This window comes from Malaya genurostris, chromosome 1 (assembly GCF_030247185.1).
Source record: "Malaya genurostris strain Urasoe2022 chromosome 1, Malgen_1.1, whole genome shotgun sequence".
NCBI classification, from domain to species: domain Eukaryota; kingdom Metazoa; phylum Arthropoda; class Insecta; order Diptera; family Culicidae; genus Malaya; species Malaya genurostris.
Window position 1 is genome coordinate 121742459 of NC_080570.1, and position 23710 is coordinate 121766168.

Sequence of the window (23710 nt, forward strand, 5' to 3'; positions counted from 1 at the left end):
CTGTTTCGCGTAAAAACATTATTAAGCACAATCGTTTCAAATGCGCACAAATTCTAAATAAATACACTTTCCACTAACAGTTTACGGCATTTTCACATATCGGCTTAGACATTTAAATATGGATATATCGTAACACATGCGAAAAACATCGAAACAATTTGCAATCAGTTTCAACGAGACTGTCCTTTTTAGCTTTCCAATGGATTGTTTTGCTTTGACACTTCTCATGAGTTTTTGGCTAATAAACTTGTTGATAAAACCAATTTCATTTTTGTTTTCTTTGTTCTGCCCTTTAGCAATTATGGTGACAGTGAATAGTAACAAATTTTCTGATTTTAATAACAAAATTAGTTGTCAATGAGAATTCCATGTTGGATTGAAATATTGCTGGTTTGTATCCAGGATATTCGCCAACTTAACACATTCTCTAAAAATAAGAGTTTTTTCAGCAAAGTAAATTCTCAATTTTAACTAATTTTATAGTTATTTTGGAAATTTTGTTGTTGAAATCAACTAATTCAAAAACAGTAATACGAATTAGGCGCAGAGCTAATTTCGGTCGTTCCGTGCGCCATTCACAAGCTGCTTATAAAAGGTGGGGAATTCACCATCAACTGCTCTTTTCCGCCAAGGTTCGTGCACCCAAATCTTCTTTCTTTTTGTTTTTTTTTGTTCTTAAACTGCTGACTATCTTCGTCATTCAGAGCAATTGCAATTACGGCCAATTCTTCATTGAAAAAATGTGCCACTTTCGTGAGGAACAGAAAAACATCAAATGCAACGATTGTGTATGTTACTAACAGCAACGGCAGCGACACGGAAAGTGCACGGTATGATAAGAATATTTCACAAATAAATCCCGGCACGTTGCGGTCCCGTTCCGGATACGTCACGACCTAGTGTGAATAGCGCTTTAAGCACTCATGAGCCGAAAGCGACACGTGAAGAAATAGAAATAAAATACGTGCTTTTTGCACAAAATAACTATTGTCAAAATCCCTGTTAATTTCTGTTTCGAACATTTAACAATGAAGAACGAGACCGTGTTCGAATGAATTGTCTCATGGTTTTAACCTTTCGTGAGACATAATTCAGCTCGCTAGGAATCTAGGTATTGCCTTGAAACAAAAATTATGTGTATAAACTCAAAGAAATGTATTGCTAATGACATCTGATCAAACCGGGCCTCCGTACGGTTAGTAATAATACAAAAAATTGAATTTCCTAAGAAGGGTGGTACTTTTTCTACCTGATAGCGAATTCACCAGTTGAATCAATCCTGCGGGGTACCGAACTCAATTCTTTATCATCGCCGTCTTTTCAGTCGGGATAAATGATAAATGCTTTGAAACTGATTGAGAACTGATTTGTGTTTTGCTTCCAAACCACTCAGTATAAAAGAATCCGAAATGCAAAATCTCCATCACGAACCCCACAAAAACAAATTTAACGTGATGAGAGAGAGAGAAAGAGAATGGAATAAATCCGGGTAAGGTCCCTTCTGATACGAGGGCTCATATCTCGGGCACTCTCCCGTAGACCGTAGGTAAACCATTGCTGTTTCATATGCTAGAGCGAGTTGAGCTGCTTCATTCGTTGCCAGACTTACCTTGAAAGTAGGGTATCAGCTTACACATGATGCCGCCGAAAATGAACTTTCGCAACACTTGACCGACGAGAGTGAACGGCATGCAAAACACACCCAAAAGCAGATCCGAGATAGCCTGTCGAAAGGAAAGAATGGAAAAACAGAACATAAGGGAAGGGAGGGCTTCAAATCAATCGTGCTCCCTTCGATAAGCCGATCCCATTCCGTTACGAAACCCACACACGGCTTTGGAAGGTTCTATTTAACCGGTCGGATGCCAATTTGAAGCGTTTGTTTCGAAAAAGATCGAGTGGGTTTGAAAATTGTTTGTTGAATTACATATTGGAATGGATCAAAACGAAAAACAAAATTCGGTATGCTAATTAAACTTGCAAAATATTTCATAAACATGAAATTTCAGCTAATTATTTACACTCACCAAATTCAGCAGGTACACATTGGTGACGGTTCGCATTCTTTTATTCTGAGCCAAAGTGAAAATCACCAGTAGATTACCGATAACGGAGAGCAGAAAGATGACCACGTACAGCGGTATAATCAAATTATTCTGTATCGTTGAATCACCGCTGGCCCGATTGGCCCCGGCGGGACCGGCCGACGCTGCTGCTGCTCCACTGGCCGTGGTCACAACATCCACAGCAGCGTCATGCTCGGTTCCGTTACCGGCACTGACGGTCGACCCACCCCGCAGATGCCATTCGTTGATGATGTTCTGGCGGAGAATTTCACCGATGGAACTGGTAATGTTTGTCTCAACCAGATCCGGAGATGTTGCGTAGTTAACGAACAGCGGTGATGTTTGATCCGATTTGGTCCACTGGTGATACGGGCTGGCAGGAAACTGATTAGCAAACTGACCGGACATGACTTCGCTCTTCAGTAAACGGTCGTACTGGGTCAAGCGGTTCGTAATGGTTGTCGGAGGAGGCGATTTGAGCTCCACTCCGTACACGAACGACTCCTCTGTCATCATCAACACCTTGTTCGGGTGTGAGGTGGTTTCTCTGTACTGCGAGGACGAGGACGAGGACGATAGGATGTGACCCAATGTATTTGGTCGATTGTTGAAAATGTGTTTCTGAAACGATAGGTAAACACAAATCATTTAACGGAGGAATTGCTGATGGATACGAAGGAATGGGTCATGCGATGATTTAAATGTCCTTCGCCGAAGGCAAGGGTTGTCTGCTGAATGTAAAATCAATTCACGTCACATGGAATCGAGGACGGTTACTCAGTGATGCTCAGGGCTTTAGAGTTTTAATTGGTTTCGCAAGGAGAAAGTCAATATAATAATGTAACAAGAGTTGATTACCATCAGCACAAACGAGGAGTTTTGAAATCGGTAAATATTTTGTGTCCTTGAGAGACACACTCAGAACCGATGTTTGAGTTCGGCACAATAATATGCTGAACCAGAACGAACATACGCGATCTTTCTGATTGATCTGCAATCAATATGGTCTATTTTGAAATTCGTAAACAAGTTCTATTGAATCATAACTTAGTTGTTACTTGACCAATTTCTATCAATTTTACACCCTCGAATTTTGTGAAGTTTGTAGATTATTTAAAGTATATCATTATTGAGTATCGTTTAGGAAAAAACTAATGAAAATCTAATTTTTCCCGTTCCAAGTTTTTTTTAAGCTCGAAATATGCCCTATCTGCATTTATGCGGCACCTGCATCGCGAATAGGATATAGAGAACTTCAACTTTACCGAGTCATAACTTTGTTGTTAGTCAACCGATTTTCGAAATTTGTTCACCATTGGAAAGATACTACTTACAGAAATAAAATAAACTGAAATATATATATATATATATATATATATATATATATATATATATATATTTATATATATTATATATATATATATATATATATATGTATATATATATATATATATATATATATATATATATATATATATATATATATATATATATATATATATATATATATATATATATATATATATATATATATATATATATATATATATATATATATATATATATATATATATATATATATATATATATATATATATATATATATATATATATATATATAAATATATATATATATATATATAATACTATATACTATTAAATATATATATATATATACACTCACACTTCTACACTTCTCGCTATATAAACCTCAAAAATTAACACCGACCTGACATCCCTCTTCCTACTCCAAAACTCTCTCCTCCCCAGAAACAATGTATTGATGAACAAAATTATATATCCGTTCAAAGAATCTCGAGAAAATACAGTATAAATACAGAGAATTTCTATTATTGGGAAAATTTTGCCAAACAAAATCAATACAAAATTTTTAAATTATATGACATTATTTTTTTATTATTTAGGTTGGAATGTATTAGAAACAAAATTTACAAAAAAAAAAAAAACTGAAACTTCGATTTCACTGACAATCTTAAAAATTTTGGTTAATATACTAAAACACTAAAAATAATTATGCATATTTTTGTATTGGATAAAAGATTTAAACAATTTTTCTGCACAACCCAAACGCAATTGATAACTACTAAAATTCTGATTTTGTTTTAGGTTTGCCGTAGAATCTCAAAAAATATGCAGTGATCCGGAACCACAATTTAAGGGGACAAAAACATTTGTGGCTTAACCGTATACTTTAGAGCTATTATGTCTTGAAAACAAAGGATCAGTGAAAGATAAGCCATATTTTGATGACCATGACCATGTTAGGGTGGTTCTTATGCGGAAAGACCGAAGTCAGCATTTTGGCGAAAAAATTAGTTGATTTTCTGATTTTAGTTAGTTATTTTTTGAGACAACTAAAAAAGTCTTACTTATGCTAATTTAGATTTTCTAATTCTAGTTCCCTTAATAATAATAAAATATTTGTTGAAATGGCTATTTTTTTTAGTTGAATTCACCAATTAAAAGTACTGTCATTTCTTAGCTAAGGCACACTTCATATCCATTCAACTAACTTTTTAGTTGAATTAGAGAAATAAAACGTTGTTTCCAACCAACATAAATGGTTGAATTGGTTTCTGCAATTCGCAGCTATATGGCGCTCTGTCACCAAAACAACGTTAACACCGTAATGACTACTAGCCACTAGATGGCACATTACCACGGAAAAAAATTTCAGTCGCGGTTATCTTTTCTATATTGGCAGGTATAAATACGATGTTGTATTGGAGAAAAAGACATAAGCGAAACATAAACTTCTTTTTGAAAATTTTGCTTCTAAATCACTGTTTTCTTCATTCGACTTCGCGAAATCTCTTACTGAAAACTTTTTGCACTCGGAAAACAAAAACCGAATACAAGTAGAACAACGGACGGCACAGTCGGAAGATTGAAAGATACAAAATACTTTACAAGGTGAGATGAAAAAACTGCAACCAACTTCAGACTGCTGTCATTTCTAAACCGCTCGTCCCACAGCTGTCAGATTTATTCTAGTGACAGCTCATTATATTATTTACAAGCGCACAAAAGCATTTTGGTGGGAATTTTTCAGAAAAAAAGTTATTTGTGATGGAATTCAAGTGTGATAGTGTGATTGCTTTGCATTTGGCTGGAAAACCACAAGTGGCTATCGTTAGAGCCCTCCAGCATTTAAAAGTGAATAAATCTTTTGTGTCTCGTACCATCGCTCGTTACCGTGATACTGGTAGCGTAGCCCGACGTCAAGGAAGTGGACGAAAAAAAACAGCAACATCGGCAGAAATGGTTCGAAAAGTGAAGAAGCGAATTGAACGAAATCCGCGTCGCAGTGGCCGAAAAATGGCTCGTGAGCTGAACATATCGCAATATGCCATTCGGCAAATATTGAAAAATGAGCTTGGACTAAAGCCATTGAAGTTCCAAAAAGTGCAAGATCTTACTGATGCGCAAAAAAAAGTTAGACTCGAAAAAGCTAAAGAGTTGCTTCGCTTGGCCGAAAGTGGTGAACTGCCGAATTTGGTTTTCTCCGATGAGAAACCATTCGTTATCCAGCAGTTTGTAAACAAACAAAATGATCGTGTTTACTTGCCAGAGAGGTCAGCTGAAAATTTGCAACTTCGGTTGGCCACCAGAACTCAAAAGCCGGCCATGGTGATGGTGTGGGCCGCCATAACAGCCGATGGTCGCTCGCCGCTCGTATTCATCGACCGTGGGGTCAAAATAAATGCGCAAATCTATCGCGAAAATATTTTGGAGGGAGTTCTGAAGCCCTGGGCACGCAAACATTTCGGCCGCAGACCTTGGACATTCCAACAGGACTCAGCACCATCGCACTCAGCACGCGCCACCCAAGAATGGTTAAGAAATGAGGTTCCTCGCTTCATTTCCACCGCACAATGGCCACCAAAATCTCCGGATGCCAATCCGTTGGACTATTGTGCCTGGGGTATTTTGGAAAGCAAGGTTGGCACTAAAAAATACCAAAGTGTCGATCATCTCAAGCAAGCGCTTCGCCGAGAATGGGACAAAATACCGCAGAGCCACTTTCGGGCAGCGTGTGATGGTTTCATTGGCCGTTTGAAGGCCATAGTTCGTGCCAAAGGTGGCCAATTCGAACAAATCTAAACCGATTCTCAAATTTGATGTTATTTCCGACATTTTTTGCTTTCATTCAATAAAATTTAAAAAAAAATGAAAAAATTATGGCGTTTTACTTTGTTGCAGTTTTTTCATCTCACCTTGTATTTGACATATACAATTAGAGTGCAACATTCGAAACTCACTTCACTGTTCCCCATAAAAACATTATTACCCACAATCGCTTCAAATGCGCACAAATTCTGAATAAATACACTTTCCACTAAGAGTTTACGTCATTTTTACATATCGGTTTAGAAATTCATATATGGATATATTGTAACACATGCGAAAAACATCAAAACAATTTGCAAGCAGTTTCAACAAGACTGTCCTTTTTAGCTTTTTAATGGATTGTTTTGCTTTGACACTTCTCATGAGTTTTTGGCTAATAAACTTGTTAATAAAACCAATTTCGTTTTTGATTTCTTTGTTCTGTCCTTCAGTAATGAGAGTGATAGATTACTAGAAACAAATTTTCTGATTTTAATAACGAAATTAGTTGTCAATGAGAATTTCGTGATGGATTGAAATATTGCTGGTTTGTGTCCAGAATATTCGCCAACTAAACACATTCTCTAAAAATAAGAGATTTTTTCACCAAAGTAAATTCTCAATTTTAACTAATTTTATAGTTATTTTTAAAATTTTGTTGTTAAAATCAACTAATTCAAAAACGAATTAGGCGCAGAGCTAATTTCGGTCGTTCCGTGAAGATTATCCAAAAATTATTTTGCGGATGTGTTGAGATAGAGGACTGCATCCTTCGACAAAATTGTAGATATATTTATATCGAGCTGCTTTGCTGAAGACAACATTGTGGTATCTTCAACGGTTTTAGTGTTACAGCTATTTTTAAAGAGCAACAGCAAGAAGCATTTTTATTTTTCACTTTTCGTATTAGGTATTTTTGAACATTGTTAAAACCAATTTTTTTTATAACTGTCGCATTCAGATAGCGTTTTCTGAACCGAAGTTATGAGCAAAACTAGTTCAAAAATGGGCTATTTTTAAATTGTTATATCTAATATTGAGGCAAACGAAAAAAAAAACCGTTTCTTGTATTTGACAGATAATACTTTCGAAGTATGTTTATAAAAAAAGGCGGAGGAGATATTTTTTAAATTTTTTTTTACATTGTGTTCAAACATTGGGTTTTTTCATTGAAAAATACTCTAGTAACTGTACTGTAAGGCATTTATCAGCTACATATGAGAATAAGGTATTTAAGTCTTCTAGAGTGTTAAAACTAATTCATGTGCATATTAGGGAAGATGAAGTTCACTCACGTTGGTTGTTACTCTATTTGATAATGCTATTACAGTGATTATCTGACTTTAAAAGCAATCGTTTGATTATCTCCTCCAGATTCACTAAACGATTGAATTTCCCTATACTTGTGTAATGATTAATTCCTTGCGCTTTCGTCGCACCGAAGTCATGAGTCAACTCGATTTTTTTTTTAATGTCGACACTATGGGACTTTGAATTTTAAGATTTCCGATATCGAACGTCGAGATCTAGTGTTATCTCGACGTTTCAGACAATTCAAAGATATTTGACATAAAAAATAAATTTCCGATTTCGGTGAATTTAAAAAAAAAAATTTTTTTGATGACACTAGATCTTATCGTTTAAGCCAATTTTAAGATATTTGGAATTGAAAAAGACGGGTGGGTAATGTCAGAGACATAACTGGATGTCGTGAATACGTAAACAACTGACATGTTCCTTAACACTTCCGAATATCAATTAGTTGATCAGTACAGATTAGTTACATTTAACATTCTGAAACACAAATATTATGAAATAACCAGTATAGTTCTTTATAATAAAATAATGGTGGCTCTGAAAAGAACCTTTTATGAAAGTGTTTGTGATGGAGAGTGATGAGTTGAATTCGAATTCCGATGGATGCCGCTGACTTCCGTTATCTAATTCTAGGCTGAACTGTTGTACGTGGGTATAGGGATTCGTTTCTAGCATTCAGAAGGGTCAAATTGCGTAATTCTCTACGACATTAAACTCTGGAACATTTTTCGCAAAAACAAAGAAGGCTCACTTGATCTCGATTACTGTGAATTTCACACAGCGAAAAGTGCACAAATCTAACCAAACTGTTCTAGATTTGAACTAAACTGAGGATATTTACCTTCGATTTGCGAACAACAAATCCTAATTGTTCTTTAGAAAACTTTTAGAGCCATTAGAACGGCTGATTTTGTGTAATGCTCTCCACCGTTGTTTTTTCATCAATGCAAATGACTGGCAGGTGTGACTTAATCGCTCTTGTCGGAAGCGAAACTAGCTTTGCAAACGACACAAAATACATCTGCTCGCAGTGGCGATAGAATCCAAACTGATCCAATTTTCGTTAAGAGCTTTTCTACGTCATTTCGTTTGTAGCTTTTTCACTGATGGGCGGTCCTAACGGCTATAAAAATAGCAGCATATAGAATTTTAATTTCGATTATTTTATTTTGGATTTGCATTTCATTGAAAGGAACTATCAGGATGCTGTACGGGATTCATTCCTGCTTTTCAGAAGAACCAAATTGTTGAACTCACTACGATATTAAGAAATGTTCGGAACATTTTTCTCGAAGGATTTGTTGTACAGCAACAGATATTTTGTTCTCTCCCTCAGAACGCGTTCTGATTGGCTGGTGTTGACATGGGTCAAATGAGACAGGTTTTTCAATAGTGTACTATTGAAATACTTCAATGCTTTTGCTATACCCGTTTAAGTTGAAAAATTTCGATTCTATTGGTAGTTAGATTATATAAATCCTTTCAGCTTTAAAAATACGAGAAAGGCAAACGCGCCTTATGAATTATACTCTTTGATACTCGTTTATACCAAACATTTCAGAAAAGTTTAATTTTGAATTATTTGAGATTATGTCACACAACTGAATATTTTATCATAAAATTGTGATCATATTTCCGATGGCGTGCAGCAAAAATTATGTTGATTCGTTAGATACAACAAGAGATATTCACGATCAAAAACTTATCACTCTCTCAGAGGGTAAATTTTGAAAAGGCACCCCATAGTAAAGTAAGTCATATTTACGACTTTTTTTAAAAATGGAAAATTATCAAACTTTCACCATTATCGTTTATCAAACTTTCACCATTATCGCTTCGTCTTAGACTCGTCAGTGCATAGCAGTTTATGTTAAACTGTTATGCCACGTGCAGTTTAACATAAACCGCCGAGGGTTATGTCCCCTAGCACAAACAATTCCTGAATAATTTCCAATGCCGGCTGGCACCATTCACCCACCTACAGTTTTACGCAATTAAAGATGATCCCAAAATATTGGCAGTGCAGGGATTTATTTCCGCTGTTGCAAAGCCAATATTAGAGCGATTTCAGTTTCAGAAGTACTTTCATGTTTTTCAAAAATCAAACAAAAATGTTTGAAGAATACCATTTCTTTTTTACATGAGAATATGAGAGATATGAGAAAGGCATTATTAAACCAGTAGGTGGATAAAAACAGGTTTTACTTAATTTCGTGAGATTTTTTGTTCCAAATTCGTAATCCTACTTTTTTTTTAATTGTGAAACAAGAATATTACAGATTTTCGCGTGGAATTTACTTATAGAAAATTCAAATGATGTTCGCATTCTATACATTTCAAAATAATTCTAGGTTTATGAAATATAAATTTTAATATTCTATCGACTATAATTGATGTCGTTTAGGATAGCAGAAAATTTATGATATATGATTTTGTTCCTAATTGCTCGTAAAACAAAAATCAAGCAATGTATTATTTTTAAATTGTAGTCATTTTTTATCGGTTTATTTAGAGCAGGGAAAAACCCACTGGATTTAGTTTCTGTCAAACTTGCTCTCCAGCAGGCATAAAACCTTCCTCAGTTTTTGCATCAACAGATTACAATCATCCAAAGGATACATGTCCTTGAATCTAGTGCTAACTAAATTTAATGAGACAATAATATGAGAAAACGAATGTCTAATTGTAACAATTGCAATAGTTCGGAGCAATCGATTCGCGACTGAAGAAGGTCTACCACAAAACGAGTCTTACAAACATCGCAACGGACATACAGGGTCCGCCATGTAACTTTTTTTTAAGCATGCAATAAAACACAAACGGTTCATCCGATTTCAAAATTTATTTTTTCATTTTAAAGTACAATCCTTCCAATTAATTGTGGAATATAATTTCATTCAAATGGCTGCCTCGGCTGGCCTTGAAGTACGCCATACGGTCGGTCTAGTTTTTAGTACATTTTCGATTGTATGCAGCTTTATTTCAGCTATGGCTGCACGAATGTTATCCTTCAAGGCTTGAATTGTCTCTGGCTTGTCCACATAACACTTATCTTTGACAGCCCCCCAAAGATAATAATCTAACGGCGTCAAATCACAGCTCCGAGGCGGCCAAGCGACATCCGAATTTCGACTGATAATTCCATCTTCGAAGACTATGCGCAGAAGATCGATCGTAGCGTTGGCTGTGTGGTACGGAGCGCCGTCTTGTTGGAACCAAATGGTGTCCAAGTCTTCCTCTTCAAGTAACGGGAAGAACCAATCGCTAATCATGGCGCGGTAGCGCTCGCCATTGGCCGTTGCGGCGGCTCCTGCCTCATTTTCGAAGAAAAATGGACCAATGATGCCGCCAGACCAAAATCCGCACCAAACCGTCACTCTCTGAGGATACATCGGCTTCTCCAGGTTTTCCGTCCCCCAGATGCAACAATTTTGCTTATTAACATACCCACCGAGATGAAAATGTCCCTCATCCGAGAAAATGATTTTTCGGCACACATTCCGCAACATTACCATGATTTTCAAAGTAAAACTGCACTATTTTCACGCGTTCCTCAAGCGTATACACAACCATTATCGTTCAGCGGAAGGATAAAACTAAGTTTCTGTCAAATCAGAAGTGACATTAAGGTTACCAATGTCGAAATAACCGCTAGTTAAAAAAAAGTTAGATGGCGGACCCTGTATAATGAATCGAGAGTAAGTTTGCAGAGGCCATGGTCACTCGGTAGGTTTAAAGGATATCTCCATGGAAGACGTCGGATCGAATCGGACAAAATCGCTGGATATCATTTTGGTGACCAGATAACAGCAGCATATTTGCGAGTGAGCGAACTAGAGCACAATACAGAGTCTACGAGCAATGTACATCAGAGATTTTTTAGTAACGCGGAAAATAAATCGTAACCTCTTAGAGACGTTTGAAATAGTAAACAATATCTGCTCCTTAAAATTTAACTTGTAATCTTTTTATTTATTTCGTCAAGCAAATGTAGACTACATATAAATGGTTTACAATGTTTACTTAGATACTACGTATTATTTCTACGACTAAGCTGTAAAATAAATCCAGAAGAACACCAAGATTTTTAACAGACGATGCGTGTTCGAGGATAGTTGGCGACATATCATAGTCGAACTTGAATGCAGACTTTTTGCGACTAAAAAAACCATTTTGTTGATGTTACACCAATTAGTTGAATTATTCAACTGTTCTTGTAGAAACTCTGAGTGAACTGCAAATTTGATTATATGAACTATTTTAAAATCATCGACGACCGATAGTTTCATACATTTGATCGAAAAATTTAGATCGTTGAGATACAATAAAATTATAAACGTTTCAAAGTGACTTCCTTGAGGAACTCCAGAGGTAACAGCAAATGTTGAGGTTGTATAGTTTCCTATTTTCGCTATCATTTCATGACCAGTTAGATATGATCGAAGCCAATCAAAAAATGATCCGTTTAATCCCAATCTACTTAACTTGGAGATCGTTTGTGATGATTGATTTTGTCGAAAGTAGCAGCAAAATCGGTGTATATAGAATCTACTTGTATTCGTGCTTGTAAAGAAGGTATGATAAAGGAAAAAGCAAATTCTTGGCATTACATTCCTTTGGTGGAATATGGCCTTTCTGTTTCAACAGACTTCGCAGCCGATTCTTAGTGTACAGAATCATTGCATGGCTAGTACTATGGATCCTACTGACACTAAGAATCCTTCCCGGTCGGGGCTGATAAAGGAAGTGTAGGTTAATAAATTTGTGGACTTCGGCATAAATACTGAGTCTCAGATATGTGGTCAGAGCAATTATGTGTTATAAAATCCAGAACTATAATTTTAAACAACTTTGACACAGCACACAAAGCAGCAATTCGACTATACTATACTATACTATACTATACTATACTATACTATACTATACTGTTCACATAGGATTTCTTTCATATTTCAGGAACAATTCCAGGAGCCGCCTTCTCGTTTCATTTCTTGTCCAACTTCGCTTCGTAAGCCTGTCGTCCAAATTTTGCTTTAAGAATGCGAATTTTATCACCATGTTTTCGGTAATGTTTCATATAATGGTTAAGCCAGTGTGGAAAATGTATACACTAGAAAAAACAGAAGGTGTATACACTAGAAAAAACATCCAACATATTTACTAGACATTGTTCCATCCGATTTCAATTTGCTCCAATCTATGGCGCATGGCTTGTAAGAGCAGTTAAAAAAAAAACGAAATCACCAGACATTGTATCGGTTCATTCGGCGGAAAAGAATATTTCGAGGTTTGAAGTAATGCGTGTGATTTTTCTGTTGATTAACTAAACCCGATTATAAATGTTCTGCATTTATTTATGTATCATATAGGGGAGACCGGGGCTGGTTGGCCGAACGGCCGTTTGGCAGAGCAGCTTTTTTGAAAAGGCTATTGTGCGCAGTGGCGACATCTATAATGATTTTGACGTAATTTTAGGTGTTTCTGTGTTGTCGCTTGTGCAGCAGCACTTTTTTTCTTTTTTCGGCACTGGTGAGTAAATTTCTGTTTTTGTAAAGTAATACGTGTAACGTGGATCAATTTATATATGATTTCCAAAAAAAATGGTACCATTGGAAAGGGTTGAACTTTACAAAAAACTTTACAAAATGGCATATTGGTTTTCAGTATAACTTTACTTTTATTTTTGTTAATCGTGATTGTTCTCGAAAACATTCATTGGGGCAGGTTGGCCGAGTTTTGTGCGGGGTTGGTTGACCGAGTTGTAATTTTGGCTTAGAGTAAAGTGCACTTGGATTGCATTCGTAAATGTTACCCTTTTTTGGGCGGAATTGGATTGTATGTTTATATTGATGATTATAAGAAAAATATACATGAGACATAGGTAATGGAAATAAACTTAAATCATTAACTAATTGAAATAAGAGATTTGAATCATTAAAAGTTGCAAATTGTCGATAGAAAATATGATTCCAATATTTTATGCATCAAATGCCATCAAAACTATTAGCATTTAGAGTTCCTGACAGGATTTGTCGCAAATTGACCCAACCCCGAACAAAACTCGTATAGAATCTGCTGCAGATGTAAGCCATCCTGAAAATTACAGACCTTTCCCCAAGGATGATTCGGAGGAGCGTCAAGATCGTGAATCCCGAATTAATCCAAAATTTCAACAATTCTCTAATAAATGCAGCATTGGAGGAGTACAAAATGAAACCAAGCGTAAGCGCGAACGCTGATGGAGTAAAAGGCAGGAAGGAAACTGAAAAAGTTCACTGATGCTGCCGAAACTAATTCCAGAATAGTTGAAAAGAGTCAAAAAACAAAAAAGGGGAGTTTTTTCACGTACTTACACAATAAAAATGATGCATACAGACTTTTTTAACTAATGAAAACGTTTATTGATACAATTGATGTGTTTCACATATTTTATAAAACTCGGCCAACCTACCCCAGCTCTGGGGTTGGTTAGCCGATTTTTTTCGCCGCATTTGATCGTTAATAACTATTCTTCCGGATTTTCATACAGGAATGAAAAAAATCACACATGTGCTCAAAAGGCGTACAATCATGATAGGGCAAAGCGTTTATTAAAATGTCTAACCAGAAAGTGTAATGAAATTCCTAAAGCGAATTTTACGATTTCGCAGATTTTCCAGCGACATATTTGGTATCTAAAACACCAAAAAAGTTAGGAAACCACTACTCTACACTTAGCCTAACAGTTCGCACTCGCATTTACTGGAATGGGACCCAGACTTTTGTGATTTGATAAGATCATTTTAATAAATTATTCCAATGGTAATTCTCTCATCACACCAAAGAAGAACAGCTGAAGTATTTCAATCCTACTTGCATGAAAAGCTGGCTGCAGAGCAGTGCGGTAAAATTTTATTTTCAATCGAATAAAATAAGATGAAAATGAAATTTATGGCCGCTGACAGTCAGCATATCCCTACTAATTCATTTGACTTTCGCTGCCATATTCAAGTGAAGCTCCCGGAATTCATCGTCAGTTGAATAATCGTATCTAGTCATTTGAAGTTTTGCTTGCTCAGTTTCGAGTGCCAAGTAGTCTACCTGCTTCAATGCCTTCGCTCGTGGTAGTAAGCAAATTCAAACAAATAGAATTATAAATGGAGTAAAGTATTACAAATGAAAACAAAAGGAGGAAACAATTAATTTATGTGTATTCTGTGATTGATATTTCAGCTATCTGGTTTGTCTTTCATCTATTTTCTTGAACCAATTCGAATGTTTACATGAACCTCATTTGAAGGCCGCTCTCACACTATTGAAAGAGATATTTTGTCATTTCAAGAGATCAATTGAATTGAATGAAGTTTTACAGCACTGCTGCAGAGACTATTCGAAGGGATGAAATAAGGGTGTAGCAAATGTATCGGCAAATGCTCAAGTTAAAACAGGTGCAAACTTTATTGTTGAACATATCATTGTTGAAGCTGTCTCTACAATTTCGAAATACAATAGAATATATATGACAATGTAAACATCGAAATATATTCTATCGAAGAGAATTTGAAACAACAAAAAACCTCATCAGTGCCTTTTACACTATATTAGGTGCTTACTAACGAACGCATGAATTCACAAATTCACTGCACGTTTGAAAAAAATAAAAACAATTTAACTACCCTAAGCCCTAAAGCAAGAATGACATTATTCAATTCAGCTTATTTCGACTTCATTCCGTTTCAATTATCCGGAATTTCGCTTCAGCAACTCGTCGTCGGTGACCCCCTCGATTGTTCACGATATTTGCTAATGATGCTCCTGCAATGGTCGTTACCGGTGAATTCGCACATCAGGGATAATTCCATTCCAGCTCCGACGGTACCTCATCCTTCCCGAACCTCCGGGGTTTGGTCACCGTTTTATGAAAAAGTGCTGGGGATTCTGAGTTGTCTGCTGAGGATTCAGATGTCATTCAAAGATGGTTTTAATTGGTGTTTATTTTCTTGATATTAGCACCATAATAGCGTTACAAAATGATGATAACTATGTTGGGGTTTGTGTTAAGACATAAAGCAGTCGTGAACTAACGAGCAACAGACAGAGAGAAAAGTTCTTCCTCCGGGTGATATTTTTTTGCAAATTTCTCAATTTTCGCTGTTTCATGCATTTTCTACTTCTCTCTCTGTCTGTTGCTCATTAGTAGTTTTGTGTAGAAAATGATGATAATATTATTTGTGATGAGGAGGGACTCTCCCAAAATTGATCTCGTTTTCCATTGCAAACTTTGATTTTTCAACTGAATTCCACGAATTGTCTAGTTTCTAATCTACGTTTATATAGGGTAAAGGCTCCCTATTTCATTTCATTTGTAAGAACGTTACCTTAAAAACCTGATTTAGCCACTAAAATCACTACGATTTTTCATATTTCTGCATAATTCGCCTTGCTTCATATTGGGAATTGATTCACATTCCTTGGAAATTAAAATAGTATTCAAAAAACCAGCTAAAAACATTTCTGATATGTTCACTACTGTGCTCCTAATTTCATCTCAAACGTTTTATATTCATCCTATCGTTGGTCCTTTATTCATCCCATAAATTAGCAATGACGACAGCAATCAAAACCAAAATATTTCACCATTACACTCTCAAGCAGAGATGACAAATCTGCAGATCTGGCATCTCTGCTCTCAAGTTCAAAATGTCAGAATTTGTCTTAAAAAGGGCTTAGTTCCAACTATGAGACAACACACGATATTTTTAGAAACAGTTTGGAAAAAGTAAGAAGTAAAAAGTTAGACCTCTCTCTCTCTGAGTATCTGTTAGTATTTGATCACAGTACTTCTTTAAAAGTTTATTAATAAACGGACAAATCACATGTTAAAATGGAAATCTTTTATTCAAATATTTGATGGTGAACACTGATAAACATTTATATTAAAATTCTGTGACAACTTTCTTGCGAGGAATAGAGCAGGGTGGTTTGCAAATCTTCTCGATGAGGAGTATCGTCGACATTAGGGTAAAACGGGTTACACGGGCTACTGTCATCGGAACTTTAACTTCAATGATGCGATTTTTCACACGGATTTCCGAAGTTACGCGGTTTATTATAAGTGTATGAGAAAGTAGTCGACCAGTTGTCGTATGTTCGAGTCCCGACCTGGATGGGTTCGTAGTATCAGTAGAATCGTAGCACTAGCCATGCAATGGTTTTGTACACTCTGAATCGGCTGCGAAGTCTGTTGAAACAGAAAGTCAAATTCCACTACAGGAATGTATAACCAAGGCTTTTGTATGGGAAAGTAGCTCAGACATCTTAGAGAAATCGATGTGAGTTCTCTTCCAGGATTAGTTTTTTGGCTAACGAATCTAGATGAGTTTACTGAATAATTCTAGCATATTTACTCCTCTTTATAGTGTCACTTTTTAGGCACACACAAGAAATGAATAATTTTCACCTTTATCACCCTGTAATTACGGAAGTCGGCTCCGGATAAAATTTAATTGTAGCCTATGGGACCATAAGATTTTTCATGTGAATTTAATTTGGTGAGTGACATTAATTGTCGGTTTGTGATTTCGAAGACCGGACTGGAAAGCTCCGGGCCTTGGTTGAAAAACCAGTTTCCACAGTGATTGCATTGCCTTTTGGTATGAGAAAGGCAAAAAGAAAATTTAATGAAATACTCACATTGAAAACTTGATACGAACGTTCGTTTTGTTTTTTTTTTGTGTTTACATAAAGTGAAATAATTCGCTTTCTATAATGTTGATTGACATGGTCTTTTGAAAATGATCAAACCGTCACTGTTACTATCGACGAAAATGCAGTTTGATCGAAATTGTTTGCTTGACGGATCCATTCTGGGTTGTGGTAGATTTTTCAGGCTAAAACCGCACGAGTGTCAGTACGAATTTATTGAGTTCATTTGATGTCGAATGATATGGGAATCGTCTGATTTATCTGGGGATTCATCACTAAATCGCAACGGATAGCGGAGAACTCGCATTTCAAGCGTTCTTACATGAGGTCGAAACGATACTGGAAGCCTATCAATCGCAAGGGAAAAAGGGTCCATTCCACATCTTCTTCTGGTGAGACTGAAGGGTACGAATCAAGCCAAGTAGTTGTGGCTCATGGAGGCTCTTCAGAATAATAAATAAACCTTGTTTTCCTAGACTGTCAATCAGACAATGAACCGAAGATATATGTGCGTACCGAAAAGATGCTGTTACAAATGGTAGTCGGTGGTGTAAAATTTATAACATGACAAGATTCTGATACTACATCCGAGATCGATAAAATATTGATAAGTGTGAAACGTTAAACAGAAATCAGGATACTGAAAATAAAACGGGGGAAACTTGGCCCTGGATCAATAACTTCGTTAGCAGTTTCCTGCAGCTAATGTAATCGTTTGTATTGCGTTTCTAGGAAATGATTATTTTTTCCAATCATTCCAACACTACTTTGCAATAAATTCTTTCACGTTCGAACTCGTTTCTATTGCGGAATACTAAGCTTGTTTGTCGGTACTCGTTTTGTGCCTCTAATTGCCATGAATGATTCGTCGAAAAAGTAGAGATGTTACGAATGGATTCTTGCGTAAAAACATTTAAACATCAACTGAATCATTTGCTTGAGTTGGTTTAGAGACGAAACGATTTCAAACCGAGAACATTTGCTAGTATCAGTTTTGCGTGATTTACTTTCATATTTTACTGTCGAATATAGAGGAGTATAACGAGTATAACGCTCACTTCTTTTTTAAAAGTTATTCTGTATATTTGCCTTTCTCTATAAAAAGGTAATAGAAATGCTGGAAAAATCGACTTTCGAAAAGCTTAGACTCGTTTGAAACTACGCTACTATTAGGTTATTTGATAAACTCACAATACTAATGGTTGAGGATAGAATCCTACAAATGTTTCATTGAGACTATGTAAATGGTAAGAGAAAGCCATTATTACACCACTAGGTGGATTAAGAAGGGTTTTTTTTAAAATATGAGCTATATCAGTAACACTATCGTAGGATCTAGCTATTAATCAAGTTTGGTTGTAATCGTCTGCCGAAAAATATCAATAAACTGTGAAAATCAATGATTTGTTTTAGTCTTGTTAAGACGTACATCCGTCTTGAGTTAGTTTTAAATTTGATCGGGGAAAACAGGAACTACCCTGCATATGAAAACATATGAAGAGCCACCTTAATTGACTAGAAAAACCAATCATACTTCGCTTTATTTCACCGCCACCGTATTCAACTATAAAAGTATCTCTATTGAAACACATCCGACAGAAAAACAACACACACTGCGTCACAAGTCTATAAATTTACTTGCAGCTTTGCTGCGTTTTTTCATAGATATAGGACTATAATTAAACTGTGTGGCAGCCAACTAATGCGAAGCATGCTTGGTTCTTCTAGTCAATTAGGCTGTCTCTCCACGTGTTGTCATATGCAGGGTGTAGTTCAATTGGCAAAACAATTTCCCCGGTTAGGAACTAACTACGGGTTCGAGTCCCGTCTCTGCGGTAACATTTTTACGGTTTTCATTACATTGTTGCATTCGCATGTCATTTTTGCATTTCTCATATAGAAAGGCTATACAATCACTGTGAAAATCGACTTTTGAACCGAGGCCCTGAGAGCCGAATGTCATATACCATTCGACTTAGCTCGCCGAACTTAACAAATGGCTGTGTGTGTGTTTTTTTTACAAGGTGAAATGCATTTACGCACAGAGTGTGGTACTCTCCACAGGACTACCACTGTATAATTGGAACTACCCACTAAAACACCTTGGATCTCCAACCCTACCTCCCCGGAACTACCGTTAGGTATTACTTCGGAGTGGAATTGCAGTGCATTTTAGTGGCTGGAAACAGCATATTTTAAAGTGCCGATCAGCCAAATTGATGGCTGCTGATCTGTTTTCGCCATGGTCGCTTCGATCATCGCGTCTTCGCAAGCCAGTGTTTGTGTTTTTATTATATTGCCGGTCAAACATCGGTATATAGGATTCCATTAGCCCTTTGGCTAGTATACAGGTTTGATATGAACTCATACCATTCAGGTAAGTTTATTCTTCCTATGTGTGTCACTGAGGAAAAATAAATGTTTTTGCACTCTATCTTCACATTACATTCGGTGCCTTTGGGCACTTAGGTATGTGACAGATGCAAAATACACACCCATCGGTTGCCTTTAAATCGCAACTGGTGGTGTAAAACTATTTGTACTGGTCAATACCGGTAAGATAGTAAAGTTTCAAACTTTTTTGTTTGGGCACTCGCTATATGTGTAAATAGCATTTTGGCTCATCTCCACACGATCTGTCGCTGTGTGATCGTTGGATTTAAATTATATCCCTTTACTACTTGGCGCCATGCAGGGAATCTGCGCGGTAAGCCAGCGCTAGCTGTTCTATATAGATACAGGAGTGTTAAATTGTACACCGCGGTGTGGACGGTTTGGGAACTGCTCGCGAACAGTGCTGCTCAAATTGATGTCCTGGTCGCTTCCTTTTTCCCTTGGCTGTGGAGACAGTGCACTGGATGCAAATCAGATGTCATTTTTGCACTTTGACCTCTGTGGTATTTATTGTTCTGTTGGTTTATAACAGCTTTTGGGGGGGCTGCTCTGGGGTTTTCAGTTGGGCTGCAGGTTTGCCGAGCATGTCTCGAACGTTTGCACCACTGTGTGTACAATTTATTACTCCGATTTAACACTTCAAGTGTATCTTTGGTCGGTGTGTGTAGATTTGGACAGTTTGTCACACTTGTCCATACGAAGCATTTATATTTACTTGTGAATATAATTGCGTACAAATTCTCTGCCATAGAATTTGGGATTACCTAATTAGGATTAAAGTATTAGTGAGTATCCAACTCTGTTCTTTTGGAACGGACTTTCGGCTTTCTTTTACTTTGGATCGCACTAGCGAAAGGTTGAGTATTTCCTCGCGCGCTTTCACGCTTTAAATTCGTATCGCTTTTTTCTCTTTTATTTTTCGGAAAATGGACACAAAATACATCCAATCATCTGACTGCTCTCATTCCGAACCGTCTGATGGCCAGAAACCTGGGAGTTCCGTCACAAAGTGTCGGAACGACCAGAATATGGAAGTCAGAGGGAATGGATTCGAGAGTAGTCAGACTGCGATGGATGTTCAACCCGGTCCTTCGCCTTCCACCGTTGAAACAGAAGGCGAAGACAAAGGTAAAAACTTTGAGCGAAATCTAAAAAAGAAGATTCGCAAAAGACAAGCTCTCGGAAAGGCGGCTTCTGCTTCCAGAGGCCACTTGTCCGAACAAACTGAGCGCTTTCAGGTCCGGATGTTGAACGGTATGTTCACTGAGGACCTGAAAGCCCATTTATTAAGAGACTTGAACAAATGTCTCTTCACAACGCCGTCTACGGAGTTTATACCAAGCTTCAAAGGCTGTGGACTTAGGTACGGCATCGTCTGGTTCTCTTCGGAGAATGAGATGAGCAGTGCCTGGCTCAAGCAGAAGCTTGGTTTGATAAACCAGCAGGCTGGCGATAGTAAGTTCATTATTGAACCCTACAGTCTACATCAAAATCGGGTTTGCCTTCCTATTCCTTGGGATACTGAGGAAGGGTTGGCTGAATCCGATGTTCTGATGAGATTAGATCTGCAAAATCCGGGGATTTTGTTGAATCGGTGGATGTTACTCAAGGCGGGTCCAGTTACTGTGGGAAAACGCATGTTTTTCTGCAGTATCGACGATGACTCAATGAGCCTTCTAGAGAAAACAAAATTCCGTCTGAACTATGGTTTTCAGAAAATCTATGTACGTATCGTTCATCAGAAAAACGTACATAGTAACAAACCTGAATAGGCTTTAAGAGCAGACTGTTCGGGACCTCGCAAAGGTTCAGAATTTACTTCTGCTTTCACTAAATGTGATCCCCAGCAGATTGTTCAGCATCCCTCAGGGGTGCAGAATTTACTTCTGCTTTCTATGTTTTTTGTGTCGTCAATTTCCCCCATTCTCCTAGTCCAAACCTTACCATTTCCCTTCGATCCCTCCCTCTAACACATCGGGAAAATGATGAAAACAAATAATATGGATGGCAAGGCACAAATCTCCAAATATCAAGGGGAACGTGCCATTCGAGCCAATTTGTTCTGATTCCTGATTCCTGTATAATTGGAACTACCCACTAAAACACCTTGGATCTCCAACCCTACCTCCCCGGAACTACCGTTAGGTATTACTTCGGAGTGGAAGGCTATCAAAGCACCCTTCCCATAGTTATGCATCGTCATGGACGTCTGCGTCGGTCTCTCCTACTTTTGGGCCATTTATCTCTTGATTTTGAGCCACTCGTTTCGCTACAGGGGATCGACCAGAAGGATGTCGAGGTCGGTTCGGCGATTCCGGTTGGAGCTTAACTTCCGGTTCGCTGGCGCCTCGAAGACCCAGGGCTGGTCTACGTCGCGAACTACTTAGCTAATCCTCGACGATGGATCTAGCCTACACCGACGAAAAGTTTCCCGACGATGAAAGTTTCCCAGGGACCGACGCTCCCGAAATCCGTGAATGATTCGAACGGCAGGATGCCTGAGTCGGTTCAGTGATTCCGGTTGGAGGATGACTTCCGGTTCACTGGCGCCCCGACGATCCATATCGGAGTTACGTCGTAATCTACTCATGTAATCCCCGTCGAAGGATCTAGACTACGCCGACGGAGAGCTCCCCGACGAAAGAGTTTCTCCCGACACCGAATCTTGTGTTTTGCCACACGGGACACTCGAATGAGTGCCGAGGTCGGTCCTGTGATTCCGGTTGGAGCGTGGCTTCCGGTTCACTGGCGCCCCGACGATCCATATCGGAGTTACGTCGTAATCTACTCATGTAATCCCCGTCGAAGGATCTAGACTACGCCGACGGAGAGCTCCCCGACGAAAGAGTTTCTCCCGACACCGAATCTTGTGTTTTGCCACACGGGACACTCGAATGAGTGCCGAGGTCGGTCCTGTGATTCCGGTTGGAGCGTGGCTTCCGGTTCACTGGCGCCCCGATGACTCGACTTCGGTACTTTGGCTAGTCCCCGATGAAGGATCTAGCCTACACCGGCGAAGAATTCCCCGGCGATTGAAGTTCTCCCGTATCCGTCGCTTCCGATACCCGTGAACGGATCGATCGGCAAAATGCCTGGGTCGCTCCAATGATTCCGGTTGGAGGATGGCTTTCGGTTCACTGACGCCCCGACGATCCATACCGGAGATACGTCGCATTCTACTCGTCTAATCCCCGGCGAAGGATTTAGACTACACCGACGGAGAGTTCCTCGACAACGGAAATAACTCCCGAACCGACGCTTGTTCGCTGATCCCTTTTTAGCGGCCGGCGGTCGCCGTTGCCTGTTGTTCTGCGCTCCAATTCCGCTGCAAGATGCCCGCGATCTGGGAGGTCGACGTCGACACTGCGTTCCAGTTCTCCACGCTGTGGCACATCCTCTGGACTAGGTTCTCTGGTGTAGTTTCTCTGCCACATACATCCAGTGGATCATTCCTTTGTGTCGCAAAGCGGGGACAGGCAAACAGGACGTGTTCTGTCATCTCAAGCTCATTTGGGCAGCCAGGGCAAGCAGGAGACGCCGCGTGTCCGAACCTATGGAGGTACCACCTAAAACAACCGTGACCTGTGAGGAACTGCGTCAGGCCAAAGTTTACTTCGCCGTGGGGTCTTTCGATCCATCCGGAGACTCTTGGAATGAGCCGATGAGTCCACCTGCCCTTGGTTGAGCTGTCCCATTTCCTTTGCCATTCGCGTAGGGAGCATGCGTTGGCAGTCCTACGGGCGTTCTTGTCCCTCCGCGTAACGTAGCACTCAGCGTCCTCCTTGATGAGCAGTCCAATAGGCATCATGCACGACACCACGCAGGCTGCATCTCCAGATACCGTACGGTACGCACTGATCACGTGAAGACACATCAGTCTGTGCGTGCTCTCCAGAAATTTTGCGTTGCGTTCCACCCGGAGTGCCGACGTCCATACCGGGCTGCCGTCCCTGAGGATCAAAACTGTCACTCCTGCCAGTAACCTGCGTTTTCTATTGGCTATTGGCCATCATTCGCGAGAACGCAGCAATCGCCATTGAAGCACGTTTACAGGCATATTCAACGTGCTAGCCCAAACTGAGCTTGTCGTCAAGTATCACACCCAATTGCTTCAGTGA

General features: G+C 38.5%; 1 protein-coding gene across 1 annotated transcript in view; it reads right to left on the minus strand.

The window, feature by feature from the left end:
• LOC131425660 (5-hydroxytryptamine receptor 2A-like) overlaps positions 1–23710 on the minus strand; it is a 136538-nt gene that overhangs the window by 69194 nt on the left and 43634 nt on the right. Inside the window, exons 2-3 of the mRNA XM_058587717.1 lie at positions 2028–2687; positions 1610–1724 (exon numbers count right to left, since the gene is read on the minus strand). Of these exons, the coding sequence (XP_058443700.1) occupies positions 1610–1724; positions 2028–2582 (670 nt within the window). The 5' untranslated portion in view covers positions 2583–2687. The remainder of the gene's footprint in view (positions 1–1609; positions 1725–2027; positions 2688–23710) is intronic.